Consider the following 22,462-nt stretch of genomic DNA (forward strand, 5'->3'; position numbering starts at 1 on the left):
ATGCCCCCGGGGGAATTCACCGTGTAAGTGCTACAGTGTGATGGAGCGATGATGGTGGTGCGTTGATGTCCCCGGGGGAATTCACCGTGTAAGTGCTACAGTGTGATGGAGCGATGATGGTGGTGCGTTAATGTCCCCGGGGGAATTCACTACGTCAGTGCTACAGTGTGATGGAGCGATGATGGTGGTGCGTTAATGTCCCCGGGGGAATTCACCGTGTAAGTGCTACAGTGTGATGGAGCGATGATGGTGGTGCGTTAATGTCCCCGGGGGAATTCACTACGTCAGTGCTACAGTGTGATGGAGTGATGATGGTGGTGCGTTAATGCCCCCAGGGGAATTCACCGTGTAAGTGCTACAGTGTGATGGAGTGATGATGGTGGTGCGTTGATGCCCCCAGGGGAATTCACCGTGTAAGTGCTACAGTGTGATGGAGCGATGATGGTGGTGCGTTAATGTCCCCGGGGGAATTCACTACGTCAGTGCTACAGTGTGATGGAGTGATGATGGTGGTGCGTTAATGTCCCCGGGGGAATTCACCGTGTAAGTGCTACAGTGTGATGGAGCGATGATGGTGGTGCGTTGATGTCCCCGGGGGAATTCACTGTGTAAGTGCTACAGTGTGATGGAGCGATGATGGTGGTGCGTTGATGCCCCCGGGGGAATTCACCATGTAAGTGCTACAGTGTGATGGAGCGATGATGGTGGTGCGTTAATGTCCCCGGGGGAATTCACCGTGTAAGTGCTACAGTGTGATGGAGTGATGATGGTGGTGCGTTAATGTCCCCGGGGGAATTCACCGTGTAAGTGCTACAGTGTGATGGAGCGATGATGGTGGTGCGTTGATGCCCCCGGGGGAATTCACCATGTAAGTGCTACAGTGTGATGGAGCAATGATGGTGGCGTGCTCTTCAAGCTCTGGATCAGGTTCCGGATGCTCTGTGTGAGTCTTACTGAGGTGGTTATTTTCTCTTTTCACAGGAAAGTGGGCTGAGAGAGGAGCCTTAGGGTCTGTCACTGGGAGCAACTCCCTCGCCTGTAGGTGCACAGCGGTTACCGGCTCGGCAGACCCCACAGGGCTGTCAGAGCGCGTCGTCCCCTCTGTCCACCGAATGGCTCCGGCTCGTGTTCAGGTCCGTTTGGCCCACGTTAGTGTTGTGGTGCTCACTTTCACAGCCATTTACCTGCTGTTTTTCCATTAGCCTTTGGTGTTATTTTAGCTAACGTTTTTGACAAGGTGGAGCTGGGTTTTTCTTGCTGCTTTTTCATCCACTTGTTTGCCTTGGGCCCACCAGTGTGGTCTGTGTGTCCTGTGCCCCGGGCGCCGAGACCGCCGGTTCGCCGGCACCTCCCCTGCTGTCTCGTGTCACTGTGGCCACTGATGAGAACTTCTGGCTTTTGTCCTTCTTCTCTCTCTTCTGGATCGGTTGTGACCTCTGTTTAACGAGAGCCCTGCACTTGTGTGCTTGAAAGGGAGGCTCCCGGGGTCCCTGAAAGCTGTCACAGAACCACTGACGCAGCCTCCACTTGCTGGCGTGGACCTGGGCAGCCGTGCAGGTGCCACACGGAGCTCCAGGGCACTTGGTCCTGGGAGTCACAGGGCAGCTTTTGTGGCCGCACCTCAAGGTCTCAGCTACCATGGTGTGGATGCTGTGGGTTTTTGGGCTCCGAGGCCGTGCCCTGGAGATGCCGCAGCCCAGCTGCCCTTGGCCCTCGTGGGCCCCACAGCTGCTGTGTGCATGGATTTCTGAACAGGCCCAGGTGGAGCTGAAAGACAGGCTGTGCTGGCTTCCCTGGCCTGAGGGAAATGTCCCATCTCAGAGCCATTTTCTCTTAGGGAGCCCATGGGATTGCTTTGATTTCTAGTTTGCATCAGACCCTGTGTCTCGGAAGCTCTTGGGCCTCCGAGTGCTGAATTGGATATTGCCTGAGCAACATGAAACCCACCTGGCTGGGCTTGGCTTCCCCAACTCGGCTCGCCCCATGCGGGCAGGAGCAGCCCTGGCTCTGCAGGACTGGAGGGGGCTGTGTGGGAGGGCGGGGGCTGGCCAGGCAGCCTTGGATCTTGTCCTCAGGAGCCCTTCAAAGAGCGGCAGAGACTCCAGGCCCTGTGCCCCGAGGAGTCAGGCTGGGCTGGTTCTGGGGAGTGGCTGGAGCACCTGGTGCTGAGCACAGGCGGGCGTCCGTGGGGTGCACGTGTCTGAGGGTCTCTGAGGGGTCTGCCCTTTTCTTCGAGGCCATGGTGGCCGTGAGGGATGCAGGACATTGGGTGTGGCCCTTGAGGACTGGCCTGGCTGGATCCCACTCCCCCATGGGTGAACGCGGCTCTTGGTGGAGAGCCCAGTTTGGGGAGAAGGGAGGGTCTTGTCCTGGGAGGTGTCAGACAAAGCCAAGGATGGCACTCACAGGAGACCCCCAGTCAGGCTGTGTCAGGGTGAGGCCGGGAGTGAGAGTCCTGGAAAGTCCGGCTTCTGGGAGAGGGTGCTTTGGCTCAGAGGCTGCCGCTGCAGAAGGGATGGACGTCCCCAGCCCCCTAAGATAAGGGACCCAAGGGGAGGGGCAGGGACGTTCCACACTGGTGTGAGAACAGCGGAGAGTCCCAGCCAGAGGTCCCCGCTGTTCTCCTGCAGGGAGGATGCTGGCTGCGCTGTTTGTCCTGGGCATATTTAAAGGGGCCTCTGTTAACACACACAGGCCTCCAGAACCATCCACACCTCTGGCTGGCCTGATTCCTGAGGGGGAAATGGTCTTTAAAGAAGCAAGCACCTTGATCCAAAGGGAGGTGGCCCAGCAGCAGGGGCCGCCCCACTATACCCAGGAAGGCTGAGCTCTCACACCCGGGAAGGCTGAGCTCTCGCACCCGGGAAGGCTGAGCTCTCGCACCCGGGAAGGCTGAGCTCTCGCACCCCGGAAGGCTGAGCTCTCGCACCCCGGAAGGCTGAGCTCTCGCACCTGGGAAGCTGAGCTCTCGCACCCGGGAAGGCTGAGCTCTCGCACCCCGGAAGGCTGAGCTCTCGCACCCCGGAAGGCTGAGCTCTCGCACCCGGGAAGCTGAGCTCTCGCACCCCGGAAGGCTGAGCTCTGGCACCCGGGAAGACTGAGCTCTCGCACCCGGGAAGGCCGAGCTCTCGCACTCGGGAAGGCTGAGCTCTCGAAATGGGGTTCAGGCATTTGCTGTTTGATTCCAGGACATCTGAAACAGCTGGGCCCGTACCTCGGGGAGTGGAGGCTGCGCCATTCTCTGCCCATCCAGCATCTTAGGGCCGGGCGTTTGGAAGCTGACTTCTGAAGGGAGCCCCCAGGAGCTTCGTGGAGAGGAGACGGGACAGCTTTGGAAAGGGCTTTGCTGTCACTGGGGTCCCTGGGGCCGCTGGCGTAGTGTGCTGGTGCCTTCCAGCCCAGGAAGGTGGCAGCTGCCGCATCTTGCTTTCCCAATCAATGACGGAATGTTCTAGGAAGGGTGGCAGGAGGTTTCTCCAAGGTGAATTCGGGGGCAGCTGGGTGGCTGCCAGGGCCTCTGGCCCCCAGGCCGAGAGTCCTGTTTCCTGATCTTAGCACAGCTCCAGCGTGGACATGTGGGGCCAGGGTACTTCATATAAGAAAAAGGATCATTGTCACAGCTGCCATCTGGATGGACGATCATTGTAATAGCTGCCATCTGGGCGGACGGCGGCCTCTGTCTGAGGGGGACGTGACTGCTGGCCCCCAGAGCCCAGGCTCAGCCCATTGGGACCCCTCCGCCCCTAGCCTCAGGGTGCAGGTGCCGAGCCAGGCTGCTGTCCACAGAGCCCATTGTCCACTCTGTGCCCGGCCCTGAGTCCAGTTGGCATGAGGGTGGGGACCACAGGGAGTCCACGCTGCCACACTGCCTCATGCTGGGGTCAGGGCCTCGTGGGGCAGCAATGGCGCTGGAGGTGCCCACGGCGTGTGCCAGGGGCTGGGGGGGTCTGCACTGTTGTTTCCGTTGGTTCTGTATTCTGCAGGGGCCGGGGGGGTCTGCACTCTTGTTTCTCTTGGTTCTGTGTTCCACAGGGGCCGGGGCGGGGCTGGGGGGGTCTGCACTCTTGTTTCTCTTGGTTCTGTGTTCCACAGGGGCCGGGGCGGGGCCGGGGGTTCTGCACTCTTGTTTCCGTTGGTTCTGTGTTCTGTGAGCTCTTTGGAGGTGCCGCTTCCCTCAGGACGTCCAGGCTCAGCACTTCTTCCCTCGTGTCCTGTCCCAGGTCAGCCTGGCCCGGCCACAGGGCCGTCAGCTCCCCACCCCACAGGTACACGCACACGTGCACAGGCGCTCGCCCCCACCTTCCTCAGGACGCCTAGGCTGCAGCAGCCCTTTCCCACAGGAGTGCCCCACCAGGAGCCAGCCCACCGCACAAGCGTCCCGGAGTAACCGTTACACTCTCGGAAGCCGACCGTGTCCAGCCTGTCTGGGGTCTCGGGGTCTCCGGACTAGGGCCTTAGGGCAAGTCCCTGGCCCAGACTGTGGCTGCAAAGCCCGGGCTCTGCCTGGCACGGCAGGTGTGCTGGGAAGTCACTCTGAGCAGGGTCCGCCCTTGAGTGGGTGCTGCCCCCCTCCCGTGGGCAGGAAACGAGGTGTGAGAACTCCGGGCACCGGGGCTGCGTCCTGGCTTGGGCTCCCTGGGTGAGGGATGAACGGGGCTCCTTCTGACCCTGGGCTACTGAGTTGAAGTGAGGTCAAGCTCCGCCTGGGCAGGAATGAATGGAGTGAGTCACCCGGCACTGTGGGGCATTTGCAGGGAGCAGCGGGGCTGGTGGGGAGACTGTGGCACGTTGGCAGGTATGTCAGGCATGCAGCCCCTCCAAAGGGTGATTGTGGCCCCTAGGGGAATCAGCTTGCGGGGTGGGGAGACACAGCTTGTCCTTGCCACATGAGGCACCTGGCCCAGCGGGTGAGCCGGCGCCCCTGACAGCTCTGGGTGAAATCCCGCACTGTGTCCTCAGATGCCGCACGGAGCCCCAGCTGAGGCAGCCGCTCTGGGCGAGGCCCCGTAGCCGAGGCTTCGAAGAACAGTGGGGTGTGGAGTCAGCCTCCCTCCTTCCCTGCGGTGGAGCTGTGGCTTCACAGTGGAGGCCAGGCTGGGGTGCCGGCCTGAACTGCTCCAGCAGGGTCAGAGTGGGCGGGCGGGGCACACGGCCGGGCGGGAGGGCTGCCACCCCCAGCCCCTCACAGCGCCTTGCTCCGGCGGGGGTGCCGGCCAGTCCCTGGCCCCTTCTCCCCACTGGCTCCACCCATCCCTGCTCAAAGCACAGAAGGGGGCCTGCAGACACCATGTCCCCTGCAGACACCATGTCCCCTGCAGACACCATGTCCCCTGCAGACAGGTTTCTGCATGGAGCACGCCAGTCGTTTGGGAATGAGTGACCCAGGGTGGCCATTGGGTGGCCGTTGGGTGGCTGAGCCCAGGGGATCAGGGCAGGCTGCCAGGCGCGTGGAGAGCCCTCCCAGACTCAGTTTCTCCTTTCTGCCCCTGCCTGGCTGCCTCTCCAGGCTGCGTCGGTGGCCCCGGTTCCGTCCTGCACAGCCACCTCACCAGCTGTCTTTCTTTTTGCAGAGCGCGTCAGCGAGGAGGTGGGGCTGCTGCAGCTCCTTGGGGACCCCCCGCCCCAGCAGGTCACCCAGACGGATGACCCCGACGTCGGGCTGGCCTACGTCTTTGGGCCAGATGCCAACAGCGGCCAAGTGGCCCGGTACCACTTCCCCAGCCTCTTCTTCCGCGACTTCTCGCTGCTGTTCCACATCCGGCCAGCCACAGAGGGCCCAGGGGTGCTGTTTGCCATCACGGACTCCGCGCAGGCCGTGGTCTTGCTGGGCGTGAAGCTCTCTGGGGTGCAGGACGGGCACCAGGACATCTCCCTGCTCTACACGGAACCAGGTGCAGGCCAGACCCACACAGCCGCCAGCTTCCGGCTCCCCGCCTTTGTCGGCCAGTGGACACACTTAGCGCTCAGCGTGGAGGGTGGCTATGTGACTCTCTACGTGGACTGTGAGGAGTTCCAGAGAATGCTGCTTGCTCGGTCCTCACGGGGCCTGGAGCTGGAGCCTGGTGCCGGGCTCTTTGTGGCTCAGGCGGGAGGAGCGGACCCTGACAAGTTCCAGGTAGCCGCCATTGTGCTGTCGTTGGGGGACTGGAGCAGCCGGGGTGAGGTGGGGTGGGGTGGCCACTGGGACAGGGACGGAGCTGTGGCCGGAAGAGGAGAGCCCGCACCCCAGCTGCGCTCAGCTCTGGCCTCCGGCGCAGGCCTCCCGGGTTCTTGGCTGCTCAGCCCTGGCCTCCAGCGCAGGCCTCCCGGGTTCTTGGCTGCTCAGCCCTGGCCTCCAGCGCAGGCCTCCCGGGTTCTTGGCTGCTCAGCCCTGGCCTCCAGCGCAGGCCTCCCGGGTTCTTGGCTCTCTGGCTCCTGCGCCCCCAGGAAGGGTCGCCCTGGGCTTCCATGGTTTCTCTGAGACCCTGGGGCCCAGCCCAGGAGGGCCCCCTTTGAACGACTTTGTGACTAGATATCCACCCCAGCCGTGACCCCGTGACCCAGAGATACCCCCAGGCCTGTACCAAGCCCCGTGGTGAACTGGGGCTCCTGGCCTCTGACCAGCTGGTCGGGTGTGTGAGGACCGAGTCCAGGCCCAGCCACACGCCTCGTGACCCCATGCAGAATGAAAGCTGGGGTCCTTGTTGAAAACGATGAATGATCCAAAGCTGGCGGCAGCAGGGTGTTGATCCCAGCAGGGTTCTCCTGTGGTAGCTGCATAGCCACTGGGACCAGGGGCTCAGGGCGGCCCTGCAAGTCAGCACCTTTAACAAAGGGTGCAGCAGCCCCAGGCCTGTGAGACTCTACTTCGGAGCACGTGGTGGGAGTGCCCCAGCGGTGAACGCACGTGGCCGTCTCCACCTGAGTCTCCGGGAAGTCCCTCCAGTGGGCCTTCATTTCTTGGAGTTGGGGGAGCAGACAGATCCCTAAACCCATGTGGGGTCTGTGTCCAAAGCCCCTGCATTTCTGGGAACCTTTGGCTGGGAACAGCCACGTGGGTGACCTCAGCTGGCACTGTCTCACAAGTCCCTGAATTCTAGCATTCAAGCTGGCCTGCAGCTGGACGCCCCTGCCCTGGCGGGCTGCAGGGGACAGAAGGTTAATTATTGCCCAGACAAGGGCTGTTTGTTTGAAGTTGTTCTAAGTCTTGGTGTCTGGGGGTTCTGAAAGCTGACCTTTCACCTTTGGCAGGAACTTTTAACCCCCAGAGCTCAGGAGCTGCTAGGACGTTGACACCAAACTGGGCCTCTTTGTTTTCCTCTTGATCACAAACATGATTACCAGGAAAGAAGTCAGAGTCACCCCCTCCAGTGAGAGGCAAATTGTTGTGTGAATCCCCAGCCGTTTCTTAGTGGAATAAAGTTGCCCACAAGTGCCGGACATCTTTAACACTGTTAGGAAAAGCGGCTAAGTGCCGAGAGCTTGGTACCTGGGTGCACAGCTGTGCCCTGATGGCGCTAAGGAGAGTGGGGCCGCCGCCCTGCGGTGAGGGCCTCCTCATCAGCGAAGTCCCATGTGTAGGAAAAGGGGGTCTGGGTGTTTAATTTTGCATTTCTTGGACTGTTAATGAAGACAGACTTTCATTTTGTCACTTGTTTATTGTCTGTTTGTATTTCTTCCTGTATGACTGACCAGTTTATGTTCTTTGTGGTTTTCGATGGGCCCAACTCTCATTGATTTATACAAACTCCTTATATATAAAAGAAACTGCTCTTTGGTTTTGTATGCTGCAGATTTTATTTCTACCTTGTCATTTGCCTTTTTACCTTGTCTTTTTTTTTTTTTTTTTTTTTTTTGACCTTTGGGATTGGATGTGTGGTTTTTTGTGTTTTTTTTTTTTAGATGGAGTCTTGCTCTGTTGCCCAGGCTGGAGTGCAATGGGGTGATCTCAGCTCACTGCAACCTCTGCCTCCCAGGTTCATGCGATTCTCCTGCCTCAGCCTCCCAAGTAGCTGGGATTACAGGCACCTGCCACCATGCCTGGCTAATTTTTGTATTTTTAGTAGAGACAGGGTTTCACCATATTGGTCAGGCTGGTCTCGAACCTCCCGACCTTAGGTGATCCACCTGCCTAACCCTCTCAAAGTACTGGGATTACAGGCATGAACCACTGTACCCGGCTGGGATTTGATGTGTTTATGTGGTTAAATCTGGCCTGGAGAAGACAGCATGACTTACAACAGCCCAGTGAAACCTTGGAAGGTCAGAGAGCTGGAACAGGAGGGAGCTAGAGGGCCCTGCTGGGCCTGGGTGGCGTGCTGCAGGCCGTGTGCTGCTGGGCGTGGGTGGCGCGCTGCAGGCCGTGTGCTGCTGGGCGTGGGTGGCGCGCTGCAGGCCGTGTGCTGCTGGGCGTGGGTGGCGCGCTGCAGGCCGTGTGCTGCTGGGCGTGGGTGGCGCGCTGCAGGCCGTGTGCTGAGGGTTGTGTTGGTTGGTCTCTGTGTCAGGTCCCTGCAGGCCTCAGGTGTCAGGAACTTTCTCTTTGGGTCTTAGATGAGATTCCAGCTGGGGAGAGAAGAAGCACGCTTGTGTGGTAGAGAAGAAGAATTGTTCAGCACAGGATTTTCTCAGACTTCTGAATTGAGATACTTGGGAAAGAAACATTCAAGTTGTGTGACTCATAATTTTTGGCAGAAACAAGCACAGAGCTTTGGGAGCAGGGAGGAAACCGAGGCTTCCTCCTCCTCAGACTCTCCACAAGGCTGCATCAACCCCGGCGCTGCCACAGATGGTGCCTGGGACCCCCGGCCACGGCTGGGTCCAACAGAGCCCTCCGGAGCACTGGTTGTGTTCCTCGTCGTAAGAGTCCTTGGGCGTTGTTGGTCTTTTCAGGTTCACTTTCTTGAGTCGGGTTTGTCAGTGGCCGTCTCCCGGGAAATCATGCACCCCCTCCAGCTGCTGCTGTTGCCTTGAACGTCATTTCCAGCTGTGTCCTGATTTCCAGGGCGCTGAGGCTGCAGCGTGTCGGGAAGCACTTTACATGCTCTTTCCTCACAGAATTCCTGTGATCTGTGTTTCGGGTGTCTCCAGATTTCATAACTTTCAGTCCTAAGTCCCTTAAATATTTGCAATGGGCGTGTGGCTTTTGCACTAGTGCCTCCTGCCCCACCGCTGGAGCCAGTGGCCGCCACGGGCTCAGAGCTTCTCCGCCCTCTGTAGCCGCCCCCCACCCAGGCACCCTGTAGCCCCATGCAGAAGGCGTCGGCCCCTCGGGGGCACCCTCAGGAGAGCGCTGTGGCCACCTGTCGGCGTGTCAGGGCCTCACGGGCCTCTCTGGACAGTGCATGTCTGTGTGGGGATCGGGTGTCAGGAATGCCCAGTCCCTCCCTGACACCAAGACCACCCAAGATGCACCCCCCGCCTGGGCTGCCCCAGTGCAGAAGCGCAGTTTTTTTTTTTTTTGAGACGGAGTCTCGCTCTGTTGCCCAGGCTGGAGTGCAGTGGCACAATCGTGGCTTACTGCAAGCTCTGCCTCCGGGATTCACGCCATTCTCCTGCCTCAGCCTCCCAAGTAGCTGGGACTACAGGCGCCCGCCACCATGCCTGGCTAATTTTTTGTATTATTAGTAGAGATGGGGTTTCACCGTGGTCTCAATCTCCTGACCTCGTGATCCACCCGCCTCGGCCTCCCAAAGTGCTGGGATTACAGGCGTGAGCCACCGCGCCCGGCCGAAGCGCAGTTTTCTAGAATTCAACCCCAGCTCCTCCCTGGGCCTGACCTGGGGGCTCTTGAATGTGAAGGCTCAGCCGCTGGGCTGCTGCCCTGCCCCCACGCAGTAGGTCCTGGTGGACGGTGGACCCTGGAGCCCATGGTGCTGCCCCTGGCCGACCCGGGGGCACTGTAGGCAACGCCCTCCCCTGCAGTGTGACGCTGAGAACTGCCGGTGCGCTCCGTGACGCTGAGAACCGCCGGTGCGTTCTGTGACGCTGAGAACTGCTGGTGCGTTCTCTGGGAAACCTGTGCACACCCAGGGGGCCCACAGGGTCCACACCGCCCCATGCATGAGCTCACACACGCATGCATACATGATCTCATGTTTGCACACGTGTCCATGCAGATGCATGCTCTCACGCACATGTGCCCACACACTCAGCACTCACACCCCATCCTGCAGGCTCAGGCTTTGGGGGCCCAGCCGGCGTGGGGAGCCCCAGGCTCCAGCTGGCCTCGCTTGGCTCTGAAATCTAGGCCGGGATGCAGAACCCGCAGTGCGGCCAGTGGAGCCCCTGGTACTGTGCGCGGCCCCCACCTGGCAGCCGCTTTTCCTGCCAAAGCCCCTCCCAGTGTCCTCTCCCCCGGGCTCGCTGCTCTCTTGAGGCTTAGGACGTTGTGCCCTCCTTTGTCCCTGCCCAGCGTCCCTGGCCTGCGTCTCACGAGGCACTGCCAGCCACGCCAGGACCCTAGAGGGCAGGGTCAGGCACCCTGGCACTCAGCCCAGGACTGAGGATGCCGGAGGGAGCGGTGGGTGGGTGGGTGAGTGAGTGAGATCGGCTCCAGACGGAATGGGCACAGAGATCCATGAAACTTGCCCACATCTGCGGCGTTTCTGTCCTTGGCTTCTGGGTTTTGTTTTTTATGAAAAGGTGAAGTTTAAAGAAAGCAAAGCCGTGGTGCTGCCTCGGTTGGTCCGAGTCAGGAGATGAGGCCGCCTGGTGCTTGCGTAAAGCTCCCAGGACTTGGGGTTGGGGGACTTGACCTGCAGCCCCTCAAATCTGCCCGCTCTCCCAGGCCTTGGATCGAGCCACACCCGCTGTGGTTCTAAACCCCTAGCCCTCAGGTGGCCCATCAGCCGCCTCAGATGAGCTCAGTCTGAGGGAGCAGCCTCCGCCCAGCCAGGTGCTTCCCACACAAAAGCGCCCAGACGCCCCTGGGTCTCACCACGTCTTCCTACCATGAGGCATACCGCACCCCCAGGGAGGCTGCCCGAGAACCCTTCCCTCTCCGAGACTCTCCTGCCCTCTGTGGGCCCCCCGAAATCTGGAGCTCAAGCAGCACCAGGGTTGCCGCTGCTGCCTCAGGACCGCTGGTGACCCCTTTCTCTGTCTGCATTTAGGGGATGATCGCTGAGCTGAAGGTACGCGGGGACCCCCAGGTGAGCCCCATGCACTGCCTGGACGAGGAAGGCGATGACTCAGATGGGGTGAGTGACATCTGGGGCCCGGGCGGGGTCTCCCCTCAATCCCTGGCACGTGGAGTTCAGGGCCAAGGGCTATGACAGGAAAAGTCCCAAAATATACCACTTGGGGCACTGGGAAGCTACGATGCCCATTTCTATGCTCTCCTGCGGCACCTCAGAACCCTTCCTTGCCCTGAACTTTCCCGTAAAAACAAATACAAAGCATAAGATAAACACCAAAAACCACCCTCCATGGCAGCTGGTGAGACAGAAGATGTGAGGCAGCTCAGCAAAGTGTGTGTGTGTCTGTGTCTATGTGGTGTGTCTCTGTGTCTTGTGTGTTGTGTGTGTGGTGTGTCTCTGTGGTGTGTCTGTCTTGTGTGTTGTATGTGGATGTGTGTGTATGTCTGTGTGGTGTGTCTTGTGTGTTGTGTGTGGATGTGTGTGTATGTCTGTGTGGTGTGTCTGTCTTGTGTGTTGTGTGTGTGTGGTGTGTGTCTCTGTGTGTCTCTGTGTGGTGTGTCTGTCTTGTGTGTCGTGTCTGTGGTGTGTCTGTGTGTGTGTGTGGTGTGTCTCTGTGTCTGTGGTGTGTCTCTGTGGTGTGTCTGTCTTGTGTGTTGTGTGTGGATGTGTGCATGTCTGTGTGTTTTTGTGTGTGTTTCTGTGTGGCGTGTGTCTCTGTCTTGTGTGTTGTGTCTGCATGTCTGCATGGTGCATGTGTCTCTGTGTCTGTGTCTGTGTGTTGTGTGGCGTGTGTGTTGGTGGGGTGTGTGGAATCACCTGGTACCCAAGGGGAGACTCCGCCAGACCCAGGTGTGAGGAACAGCAGGGAATTCTCACTCAGGGGCCCAGATCACAACGTGCCCCACGTGGACATGGACCCCACAGCCTTGCTCCTGGCGGCGTGGGCTGGAGACACCGTGGACACAGACCCACAGCCTTGCTCCTGGCGGCGTGGGCAGGAGACACCGTGGACACGGACCCACAGCCTTGCTCCTGGCGGCGTGGGCAGGAGACACCGTGGACACGGACCCACAGCCTTGCTCCTGGCGGCGTGGGCCGGAGACACCGTGGACACGGACCCACAGCCTTGCTCCTGGCGGCGTGGGCCGGAGACACCGTGGACACGGACCCACAGCCTTGCTCCTGGCGGCGTGGGCAGGAGACACCGTGGACACGGACCCACAGCCTTGCTCCTGGCGGCGTGGGCCGGAGACACCGTGGCTGGACTGTGCGCAGCGTGTGAACATCCATGTTACTTTCATGTTTTTTCTGTATTTTGCCTGATAAGCCCGTTGTTTTTGCCTGGAACATGCCAGAAGATGCCAGATTGTTCACATGGCGGCCATGACAAGGCTGTGCCCTGGTACAGCTTGCTGGGTGCTGGGGGTCGCCGAGGCGCTGCACCCCTCCCCTGGTCTGTCTTGCCCTCAGGGGTCAGTAGTGGTCCCTGAGGATGTTTCTCCTGTGGGTTTTCATGAAGTTTAAAACGACTAGCCGCCTTGGCGCGTGTTTGGCCCAGGCCTGGGCCCAGCGGGGACTGCACTGGGGAGACCTGTGCGGGGAGCATCTGTGGTGCGGCCTCCTCCGGGGCAGGGCTCCGGCTGGAAGAGAGGAGCGCGTTCCCCCTCCTGCCTCCGCATGTCTGACCACCGGCCGAGGCAGGTTCAGAAGCGTCACTGTCCTCGACCCGATTGGACACGACTTACTGAAGCCCAGATAGTGTCTGGGCAGGGAAGGCCAGCGTGCCCACCCCAGCGGCCCCTCCGAGAGCACCAGAGAGGGCTGGACGAGGCGAGAGGGGGCCGGGAGGAGGCGAGAGCAGCCTCCTTCACTTCTCGGGCCCGCTGGGCTCGGGGCCTGGCCTGGCTGCCATCTCTCCAGCCTTTCCCTTTTCAAACTCCTCAGGCATCCGGAGACTTTGGCAGTGGGCTCGGGGACGCCCGGGAGCTTCTCAGGGAGGAGACGGTGAGTAGCTGGACGGGGCCCAGCCCACCCTGCAGGGTCCCGGGAGAGCCCCTCCCAGCAGTGGGGTGCACACGTGTGCACACGCAGGTGTGGCTCCAAGAGCTCCCTCTATGCCACGAAGACGTATTCCTGGCTGGGAACAGGGATGCTGGGCTGGGCAGACGCTCGGAGCCTAGGCACAGGCCCCGCTCCGGCCCTGCCTGGCCACCGCAGGCAGGATGCTGAGAGGATGTTCCTTTAAAACAAGGTCCTGCCCTGCACATTCCTTGGTCTTTGAGGCAAGCTTGGCCTTCCGTTCGCCCCATCCCTCTGTTAGCTTGTGGGTGGCCACCAGGGAATGAATGGGTGTGTGAGTCTGACGAACAGGAGGAGAAAGCAGTTCAGGGAGTGTGCGGGGTGTGTGAGTCTGATGACCGGGAGGAGAAGGGGGTGCAGGGAGCGTGCGGGGTGTGTGAGTCTGACAAACGGGAGGAGAAGGCGGTGCAGGGAGTGTGCGGGGTGTGTGAGTCTGACGACCGGGAGGAGAAGGGGGTGCAGGGAGCGTGCGGAAGGCTTTCCCCAGCTCGGGCCACCTGAGAAAACATGGGAGGGGTGGGGAATGGGGAGGCCCCAGCCCTGGGACTGAGGCGTGGTGCTTTCTGTTAGAGACGGGCGCAGGAACGTGGTCCCTGCAGGGACCCTCTGCAGATTCACATCAGCTTCCCAGCATGGCCTGTTGGGCGCCAGGAGGCCTCTGTGGTGACAGCAGGCACAGTCCTGGGTCCTGGGGAGCTGGGGAGCCCACGGGCGGCCACACCCCTGCGGCCCACGGAAGGAAGCCCCTTGCACGCAGCCCTGGAGCACCCTCCTGTTTCAGAGGATTTTTCTTTATCTTTCTTGCAATCTTAAGTATTTTATTTCACAAACCAAGCAAGTCTCCGCCGGGCATCTGCTGGCTGAATAACAGGCCACCTCCCCTCTCGTCCTCCAGGGCGCGGCCCTAAAACCCAGGCTCCCCATGCCACCCCCTGTCACCACTCCACCCTTGGCTGGAGGCAGCAGCACGGAAGATTCCAGAAGCGAAGAAATCGAGGAGCAGACCACAGTGGCTTCGTTAGGAGGTAAGCGCTTCGTTAGGAGGTAAGCTCTTTTCTGGATGTGGTGTGTGTGTGGTGTGTAACGTGTGTTTGTGTGATGGTGAGGTATGTGTGTGATGTATGGTGTGTGTAGTGTGTGGTGTATATGGTGCATGTGTGTGTAATATGTGGCACGTGTTTGTGTGATGTGTGGTGTGTGTGGCGTGTGATGTGCATGTTTGTGACGTGTTTATTTGATGTGTGTGTAGTGTATATGGTGCATGCATGTGTGGGTGTGTGTAATGTGTGCAGAGTGTGATGTGTGCAGAGTGTGTGGTGTGTGCATTGTGTATGGTGTGTGTTGTGTGTAGTGTACGTGTGTGGTGTGCAGTGCACATTGTGTGTTGTATCTGTAGTGTGTGTATTGTGTGTATGTGTATGATGTGCATGTGTAATGTACATGTGTGTGATGTGTGTATTATGTGTAGTGTGTGTCTGTGTGTGAGGCAGGTGGGGAGATGCCGAGGCCTGGATGGTGGCTCTGGGTACAGGCTCTGGGTGTTCACTGTGCTTCTCTTGCAGGATTTCTGTTGGTTTTCATTTTTATTTTAATTAAAAGTTAAGAGGTAAAAAGGAAAAGGGACAAAGCATGCTGGGTGATAAGAAGGCATTCTGGGGGGCCGGGGTCTCTTGTAACAAATTCAGGAAGCATCTCCCAGGTTTCAGCTGTCATCGGCTTAGATGGCCACACCGACCTCACTGTTGATTTTAAATTCTGCTTCCCTGTTGCCTGTGCCTGGGAGCCGGAGCTCAGGGGAGTGCGGCTTGAGGCTGGGGATCTGGTGGTGTCCAGCCTGTGCCTGGGAGCCGGAGCTCAGGGGAGTGCGGCTTGAGGCTGGGGATCTGATGGTGTCCAGCCTGTGCCTGGGAGCCGGAGCTCAGGGGACTGCGGCTTGAGGCTGGGGATCTGATGGTGTCCAGCCTGTGCCTGGGAGCCGGAGCTCAGGGGACTGCGGCTTGAGGCTGGGGATCTGATGGTGTCCAGCCGGGCTCCAGGACTGAAAGCGTTTGGGCTGCCGGGGCCGTCTGGGGTGCCGAGAGCAGAGCTGGGGCCACCCGGGGGGCCTGGCAGTGGCCACCTCTGCTTCTCTTCCCAGCTCAGACACTTCCTGGCTCAGACTCTGTCTCCACGTGGGACGGGAGTGTCCGGACCCCTGGGGACCGCGTGAGAGAGGTAAGGCCACCTCCCTGTGCTCCTGAACCAGAGCACCCATGGCCTTTTGGGCCACTCACTGGTGAGCCCTGATGAAGCCCCTCTGTGCCCGCGCCTCCTTTGTGCCCAGCACTCGGTGCCAGCATGCGTCCACCCTGCGTGTCCACCGTGGGAAGCAGCCCAGCCTGGGACTCTGGAGGGCACAGCGGTACACACGGGCAGGGTGTGTGGGGCCCCACCCCAGCCCGGGCCCTGTGTTCTGTTTATTCCCAGGGCGGCCTGAAGGGGCAGAAAGGGGAGCCAGGTGTTCCAGGCCCACCTGGCCGGGCAGGACCCCCAGGATCCCCGTGTCTGCCTGGTCCCCCGGGTCTCCCGTGCCCGGTGAGTCCCCTGGGTCCTGCAGGCCCAGCGAGTCCCCTGGGTCCTGCAGGCCCAGCGTTGCAACCTGTTCCCGGACCACAAGGACCCCCAGGGCCTCCGGGGAGGGACGGCACCCCTGGAAGGGACGGTGAGCCGGTGAGTCCTCACGCCCCCCACAGTCCGGCCCTGTCTGGAGGTGGGGGCTTGGGCAGGAGGGGGAGAGCCTGCGGCCGACGTGGGAGTGAGCTGAGCTGGGATCTGGGCAGGTCAGCAGCCTCCTTAGGCCCACCATTGCTCGGGTTGGTGCTAGAAGGTGGTCAGACGTGGGAGGTGGAGCTGCTCAGACACAGGCCTTGTGGGTGTGAGGAGGCTCCTGGCGCCGGTGCGAGGACATCGAGGGAAGGCGTCTGCCACCTCGTGGGGACTTGGAGCGTGGGGTGCATTTCCATGTACAGACTGTAGGTGGGGCCGCAGGAGTCATTTCCCATCACTAATGGCCTCTCTTGCACACCCAGGGTGACCCTGGTGAAGACGGAAAGCCGGTAAGTCTGCTTTTCTTTCTGACTCCCGTGTTATCTGTGATGTTTGCTTAGACCCCAGGGCTTTGTTGCCAGTGACACTCTTTTTAAACGGGACCCAGTGAGGAGACTGTACAGCAAAACTATTTTGAAAATGGAATTTTGTAAAGAAAAGATGAGTGTAACTGTTGATGGGAAATAGCAGTTATGCATTTGTGTTGAGACATTTAGGCCACAACTACCATGAAGAAGGAAAGGAAGTGAGAAAAGGCAGAGCTTCCAAACCCTTAGAGGGAAAACGCACAGCAAAGAAAAAGGAAGTCAGGAGGGGGGTTGGGTGTGCGTGAAGTCAGAGCTTCTGTCTCAAAACACGCAGTTCAGACTTTAAAAATCAGCAAACACTGTTTCCAAACACAGTAAAACGACGTGATAGACTGCGAATAAAGATCTGGGAACAGCCTGCCCAGCGAATGGTAACACTCGGCAGACAGTAGGGCCGTCACGAACGCTGGACAGGAGGGTGCAAGTTAAAAACAGTCTAGAAGGTCTGAAAGGACAGGGAGGGCATCTCATGGTGCCCACCGAATGGTCATTACTGACCGCCTGGCACCCCACAGCCAAGCTGCCTGCGATGAGGACCACGGCAGACAAAGCAGGACAGTCAGCTGGGGGGCGGCACGGGGCCCACCCACTGCAACAGGGTACACACACACATGTGTGAGTGTGGGGTGAGGATCCATGGGGCCCACCCACAGGGCACACACGTGTGTGTGTGCGTGTGTGTTTGAGTGTGTGAATGTATGAGTGTGAGACTGCGTGTGTGAGTGTGCATGTGTGAGTGTGCATGTGTGAGTGTGTGAGACTGCATGTGTGTGGGGGGGTGAGGAGCCACATGTACACATACCACACATGCACACAGCATATATCACACACACATTACACACCAAACATGGACACATGCATGCACACACACACGTGTGCACACACACCACACATTACACACACCACACGTGGATACACTTGCATACACACACTACACACGTGTGCACACACCACATGTAGACATGCGCACACACTACACACACGTGTACACACCACACATTACACACACCACATGTGGACACACATGAACACACACCACACATTACACATACCACACGTGGATGCACACACGTACCATGTGTGCACACATGTGCACACCATGCATTATGCACACCATACATGCACACACGTCACACATACATATCACACATGCACACTCCTCACACACACCATGCATACCCCACACACACACACATATGTAACACCCAAGCACCAGCTGTTGTGCAGGCCTTCGGGGGACCTGCCGTGACCTCCTGAGGGATGCTCCCCACAGCTTCCCCCAGGCATGGCTGGTGGGATGGGCTCAGGCAGGAGACAGTCTGCTGCGCCTGGCGCCCTCCTACTTTCCGGGCCCCGGAGACTCCCGTGAAGGGCTCAGCTCCCGTCCGTCCCCTGCTTGGGGGAGGAGCACTGAGGGTGCTGGGCGCGGCCCATGGTGGTGCCTTCCCTGACCAAGCCCTCGGCTGCTGTGTTCCAGGGTGATACCGGGCCACAGGGCTTCCCTGGGACTCCAGGGGACGTAGGCCCCAAGGGCGACAAGGTGAGTTTCTGTGGCTGGGTGGGGCCCCTTCCTGTGTTGGCCCTTCGCCCCAAGATAGGGGCTGTGTGCATGTCCAGGGTGTGACGGGCTTGTCTTGTGTTGCCAGGGAGACCCTGGGGTTGGAGAGAGAGGGCCCCCAGGACCCCAAGGGCCTCCGGGGCCCCCAGGACCCTCCTTCAGACACGACAAGCTGGTGAGTCCCGCCCTTGGCTTCCTGCGACCTCGGGTCTGCCCTCCTCAAAAGCAGGCACTGCCTCTGGGAGGGCCTCTGGCCCAGGAGTATCAGCTCCACACTCGGGCTTGCGTGGGGTCTCGGCTGAGCTGAGGGGTCACAGGTGTGGTGGGAGTTCCCATCCACCTGCCTTCAGGCTTCTCTGGGGGCAGCAGAAGAGCTGTGGTTTCCACCTCCTTGTAGAAGCAGCTTGATATGCAGCTTGCGGGGCAGGGGCCAGGAGTAGGCCAGGCGGGGGGCTGAGCTCAGGGCAATGTGTCTCTCTGGCTCTTTTCCTCAGACCTTCATTGACATGGAGGGATCTGGCTTCGGTGGCGATCTGGAGGCCCTGCGGGTAAGTGGCCCTTAACCTGCGGCGCTGCCCGATGTCTGTGCCCATGAGGAACAGGCCATGGACCCCTGAGATTCCGCTGGGGTCCTGTGGGGGGTGGGGACGAGGCCCGGTTTGGGGGTGGTGGTCATCCCTGGTGGGTGCCACATGGGCTGTGACTATCTGTGTTCGCCCACGTCCAGGGTCCTCGAGGCTTCCCTGGACCCCCCGGACCCCCCGGCGTCCCAGGCCTGCCCGGCGAGCCAGGCCGCTTTGGAGTGAACAGCTCCGACGTCCCAGGACCTGCCGGCCTTCCTGGTGTGCCTGGGCGCGAGGGTCCCCCCGGGTTTCCCGGCCTCCCGGTAAGTCCTGTCAGTGTCAGGAGCCCTGTCTGCTGGGAGTTGGGGGTGAACACGCCACATGGGAGCCCCTGCCCCGCCTCAGGCCTCCCCAGTCCCCGCCCCCTCACCTCATCTCCTCTGGGAGCTGGCGGGCGGTTGCTGACTCGGGGCCGCCCTGGGGTGTGCGGAGGCACCTGAGTGGCCACCCCGTGGTTCTAGGGGTGCTGACCAGTGGGGGTGACCGCGAGCAAGGCCTCCGACCTCTCTGGCCCTGTGGGTCCACGGACTGCACAGAGAGCATCTCCATGAGCAATTCCCATGGGTGGGTGTGGGAGGGCTGAGGTCAGCATTGCTGGAGGGCCGAGGGACAGAGAAGCGGGCTTGGCCAACGCGGCTCATGGGGTCTCAGGGCCCCACGGCAGGCTCCCCACCAGCTCTGCCACACATGATGGGCAGCAGGTCATGACAGGTAGCAGGTCATGATGGGCAGCAGGTGCCTGCCCCACTGGCTCTGCCACACGTGACGGGCAGCAGGTCATGACGGGCAGCAGGTCGTGACAGGCAGCAGGTCGTGACGGGCAGCAGGTCGTGACGGGCAGCAGGTCGTGATGGGCAGCAGGTCGTGATGGGCAGCAGGTGCAGGCATGGCTGCTGTAATTGGGTCGTGCTGCACTGGCACCCCGTGGCCTGGGCTCACTCGGTAGCATGCCATGCCGTGCAGGGCCGGGAGTGTGGGGTTAGGTCACCCATGACATGCCCCTGCCTCCGTGACAGTCCCTACCTGAGCCAGCCAACCCTACTGATGGGCGTTCTCTGTCACCATCGGCCGTGAGGCCTCTCTGGGTGCCACATGGCAAGTGCTCCCCGGGACCCATTCTAAGGGGCAATTTGGGCTTAAAGAACATGCCTAATCCATATTCATACGTGTGGCCAGACCGCCTCTCAGAGGGAGCTGGTGTGCAGGTGTCTTCCTGCCGCGGTGCTGTCGGCCCTGCCATCTCGCCCTGCCAATGTGGCTGGGAAACTGCGGGCTGCGCAGGCTGTGGGGTCTCCCGTGAGCCCTGGGACCCTGGCCCTGTGTCTGGGGAACATTCTGTGTCCTGCCTTCCGGAAACCTGTGGAAGCCGAGATCACCTGTTAACCCAGAAATCGTTTTAGTGGCCGAATGCCATCAAGACCCACTATGCTCTGCTCTCCCCCAGGGACCCCCAGGCCCTCCGGGAAGAGAGGGGCCCCCAGGAAGGACTGGGCAGAAAGGCAGCCTGGTAAGTCTTCCCTAAAGTCCAGGGTGAGTGGGGCCCAGCACCACACCATGTGGCCCGGGTCCGGGGGTGCCTGGTGACGCCCGTGAAGGGGAAATGCCAGGAATAGCCCCCCATCACAGCCCCACAGCCTGGGGCCTCGGGCTCTGGAGGTCGCCCTGACCTGGGCGGCTGGGGCTTGGGTAGGAATTCGTAACCCTGTGATGATGACTGGACTCACAGGTTTTAAGAATGTGGGCGCCCCGCGAGATCTGAGATCTTACTCCAAGCTTCCACATTGGTTATGGGGCAGTGGCCATTAGCCTCTGTCGGACTGACACAAGGAGCTGGAGCCCCGGGCGTGTGTGGGTGGACCTGGCAGGAGGCGCCTGCGTCCGGCCCCCTGGGGGGTGGTCTCCAGCATGACCTCAGATGAGAGCTGTGCTGCTTTGGACTGAGCAGGGGACGCAGGCTGTAAATGCCCCTCGCTGCTCTAAGCCTGTGGCTGAGCTGAAGGGCCCTCCTTGGGGAGGCATCCAGGCCCCAGGCCCCACATGTAGCCAGGTCCAGCATTGGGATCAGGCTTGGCATCCCTTGTGGCTTCCCTTTCAGGACCCCAACCACACCAGAAAGGGGGATGACAGCGGCAACAGCCTCAGAAACTATTAAACCGGCACAGGCAGCAAAGCAGGGACCCGGGTCGGGGCACAGTTCCTGGCAGGGCGACATGCCTTCCTCTGTCTGCTGTGCTGCGGATCTGATTTTGTCATAATCCTGCTCTTTTCCATACAGGGTGAAGCAGGCGCCCCAGGACATAAGGTACAAGCAGAATCCCTGGCACACCAGTCCCCTGCCCCGGTGCCCACTCAGTGCTCAGACCCCCAAAGAGGGTAGAGGCCCCACGGTCAAGGGAGTGAGCTCTCCCGGGGCTGGCCTTGACCCCCACTTCTGCCATCTGTCCATCCGTCCTGCTGGAATCGCTGGCAGCGGCCTCTGTCACTCTGGCGAGGTGGCTTCAGCCCTTGTCACTCTTGCGATGTGGCTTCCGCCAAGCTCTAGTCTGCCAGTGAACTGAGGGCAGACGCGCCCTGGAAGCTGAGCTCATCTGGAAACAAGCTCCCTGTGGCAAGCGTGATAAAGCAGCTCCGGGAGCTTTGGGAGGAGGGGCTGGGCCACAGCAGGTAGACAGGCTGCCTGTGGCCTGGGGAGGGCCCTGAGCTGGGCCCCCCAACATGCCCCCATAGGGGAGCCCCATCCACCCGTCCCGCAGGCTCATGAGCATCTGGGGGCACTCGGAGGGAGAGCTGAAGGCAGCCGGGGTGTCCTTGGCGGCCCTGGCCTGGCCCAGAGTCTGCTCAGACCCTCTGGACTCAGGGCAGCTGCTCTCCATGGACCCAGCCTTCCTTCGGGCAGCCTGAGGTCTGGGCCACAGCCTGCTTGACCAGACAGTTTATCTGACACCCCCACAACGACCCACTTCCTCCTCCTGTTCTGTGGGAGTGGAGCTGGAGGAGAAGCTAGAGCCCTGCAGAGGAGGGGCTGGGAGCTGGGCCTGGGCCTCCAGTCAGCATCTGTACCGACCCCACCACAGACGCCCCCAGAGGTGCCCTCGATCTGTGCCGACCCCACCACAGATGCCCCCGGAGGTCCCCTTGAGGATCCAGGCCTCCGTGGGCCGCCCACTCGAATCATGTCCAAAACGTCAGGAGCTCCTCACCTGGGGCTGGACGGGGTTGGCACTCAACGGGGAACTTCCCCAGAGCACGGCCAAGCTCCAGGATGGGGGTGATGAGGGAAGGAAGGCCAGTGGGGAGAGGAGTGAGGAAGAGGACAGCTGCGAGTCAGGTGGTGAGGGCACCTGGAGGGGCTGAGAAGACATGGGCTGGGAATGAATGCATGTGCACATACACACACACACCTCTCCAGCATATGTACACACACACACACCTCTCCAGCATATGTACACACACACACCTCTCCAGCATATGTACACACACACACACACACACCTCTCCAGCATATGTACACACGCACACACCTCTCCAGCATATGCACACACGCACACACACACCTCTTCAGCATATGTACACACGCACACAAACCTCTCCAGCATACATACACACACACACACCTCTCCAGCATACGTACACACACACACCTCTCCAGCATATGTACACACACACACAAACCTCTCCAGCATACGTACACACACACACACCTCTCCAGCATATGTACACACACACACCTCTCCAGCATATGTACACACACACCTCTCCAGCATATGTACACACATACACACACCTCTCCAGCATATGTACACACACACACCTCTCCAGCATATGTACACACACACACACACACCTCTCCAGCATATGTACACACGCACACACACACTTCTCCAGCATATGTACACACACACCTCTCCAGCA

At 60.2% G+C, this 22,462-nt stretch overlaps 1 protein-coding gene across 5 annotated transcripts in view; it reads left to right on the plus strand.

The window, feature by feature from the left end:
• Positions 1–22,462, plus strand: part of COL18A1 (collagen type XVIII alpha 1 chain) — a 116,263-nt gene that overhangs the window by 64,413 nt on the left and 29,388 nt on the right. For all 5 annotated transcript variants that reach the window (XM_063659709.1, XM_054468296.2, XM_054468297.2 and 2 more), the window contains 13 exons: positions 5,571–6,115; positions 11,091–11,177; positions 13,062–13,121; positions 14,092–14,221; positions 15,334–15,410; positions 15,663–15,905; positions 16,265–16,291; positions 17,847–17,909; positions 18,016–18,102; positions 18,422–18,475; positions 18,655–18,813; positions 19,995–20,057; positions 20,826–20,852. In XM_063659709.1, the coding sequence (XP_063515779.1) occupies positions 5,571–6,115; positions 11,091–11,177; positions 13,062–13,121; positions 14,092–14,221; positions 15,334–15,410; positions 15,663–15,905; positions 16,265–16,291; positions 17,847–17,909; positions 18,016–18,102; positions 18,422–18,475; positions 18,655–18,813; positions 19,995–20,057; positions 20,826–20,852 (1,622 nt within the window). The remainder of the gene's footprint in view (positions 1–5,570; positions 6,116–11,090; positions 11,178–13,061; positions 13,122–14,091; positions 14,222–15,333; positions 15,411–15,662; positions 15,906–16,264; positions 16,292–17,846; positions 17,910–18,015; positions 18,103–18,421; positions 18,476–18,654; positions 18,814–19,994; positions 20,058–20,825; positions 20,853–22,462) is intronic.

The sequence above is a fragment of the Pongo pygmaeus genome, chromosome 22 (genome assembly GCF_028885625.2).
Source record: "Pongo pygmaeus isolate AG05252 chromosome 22, NHGRI_mPonPyg2-v2.0_pri, whole genome shotgun sequence".
In the NCBI taxonomy this organism is placed as follows: domain Eukaryota; kingdom Metazoa; phylum Chordata; class Mammalia; order Primates; family Hominidae; genus Pongo; species Pongo pygmaeus.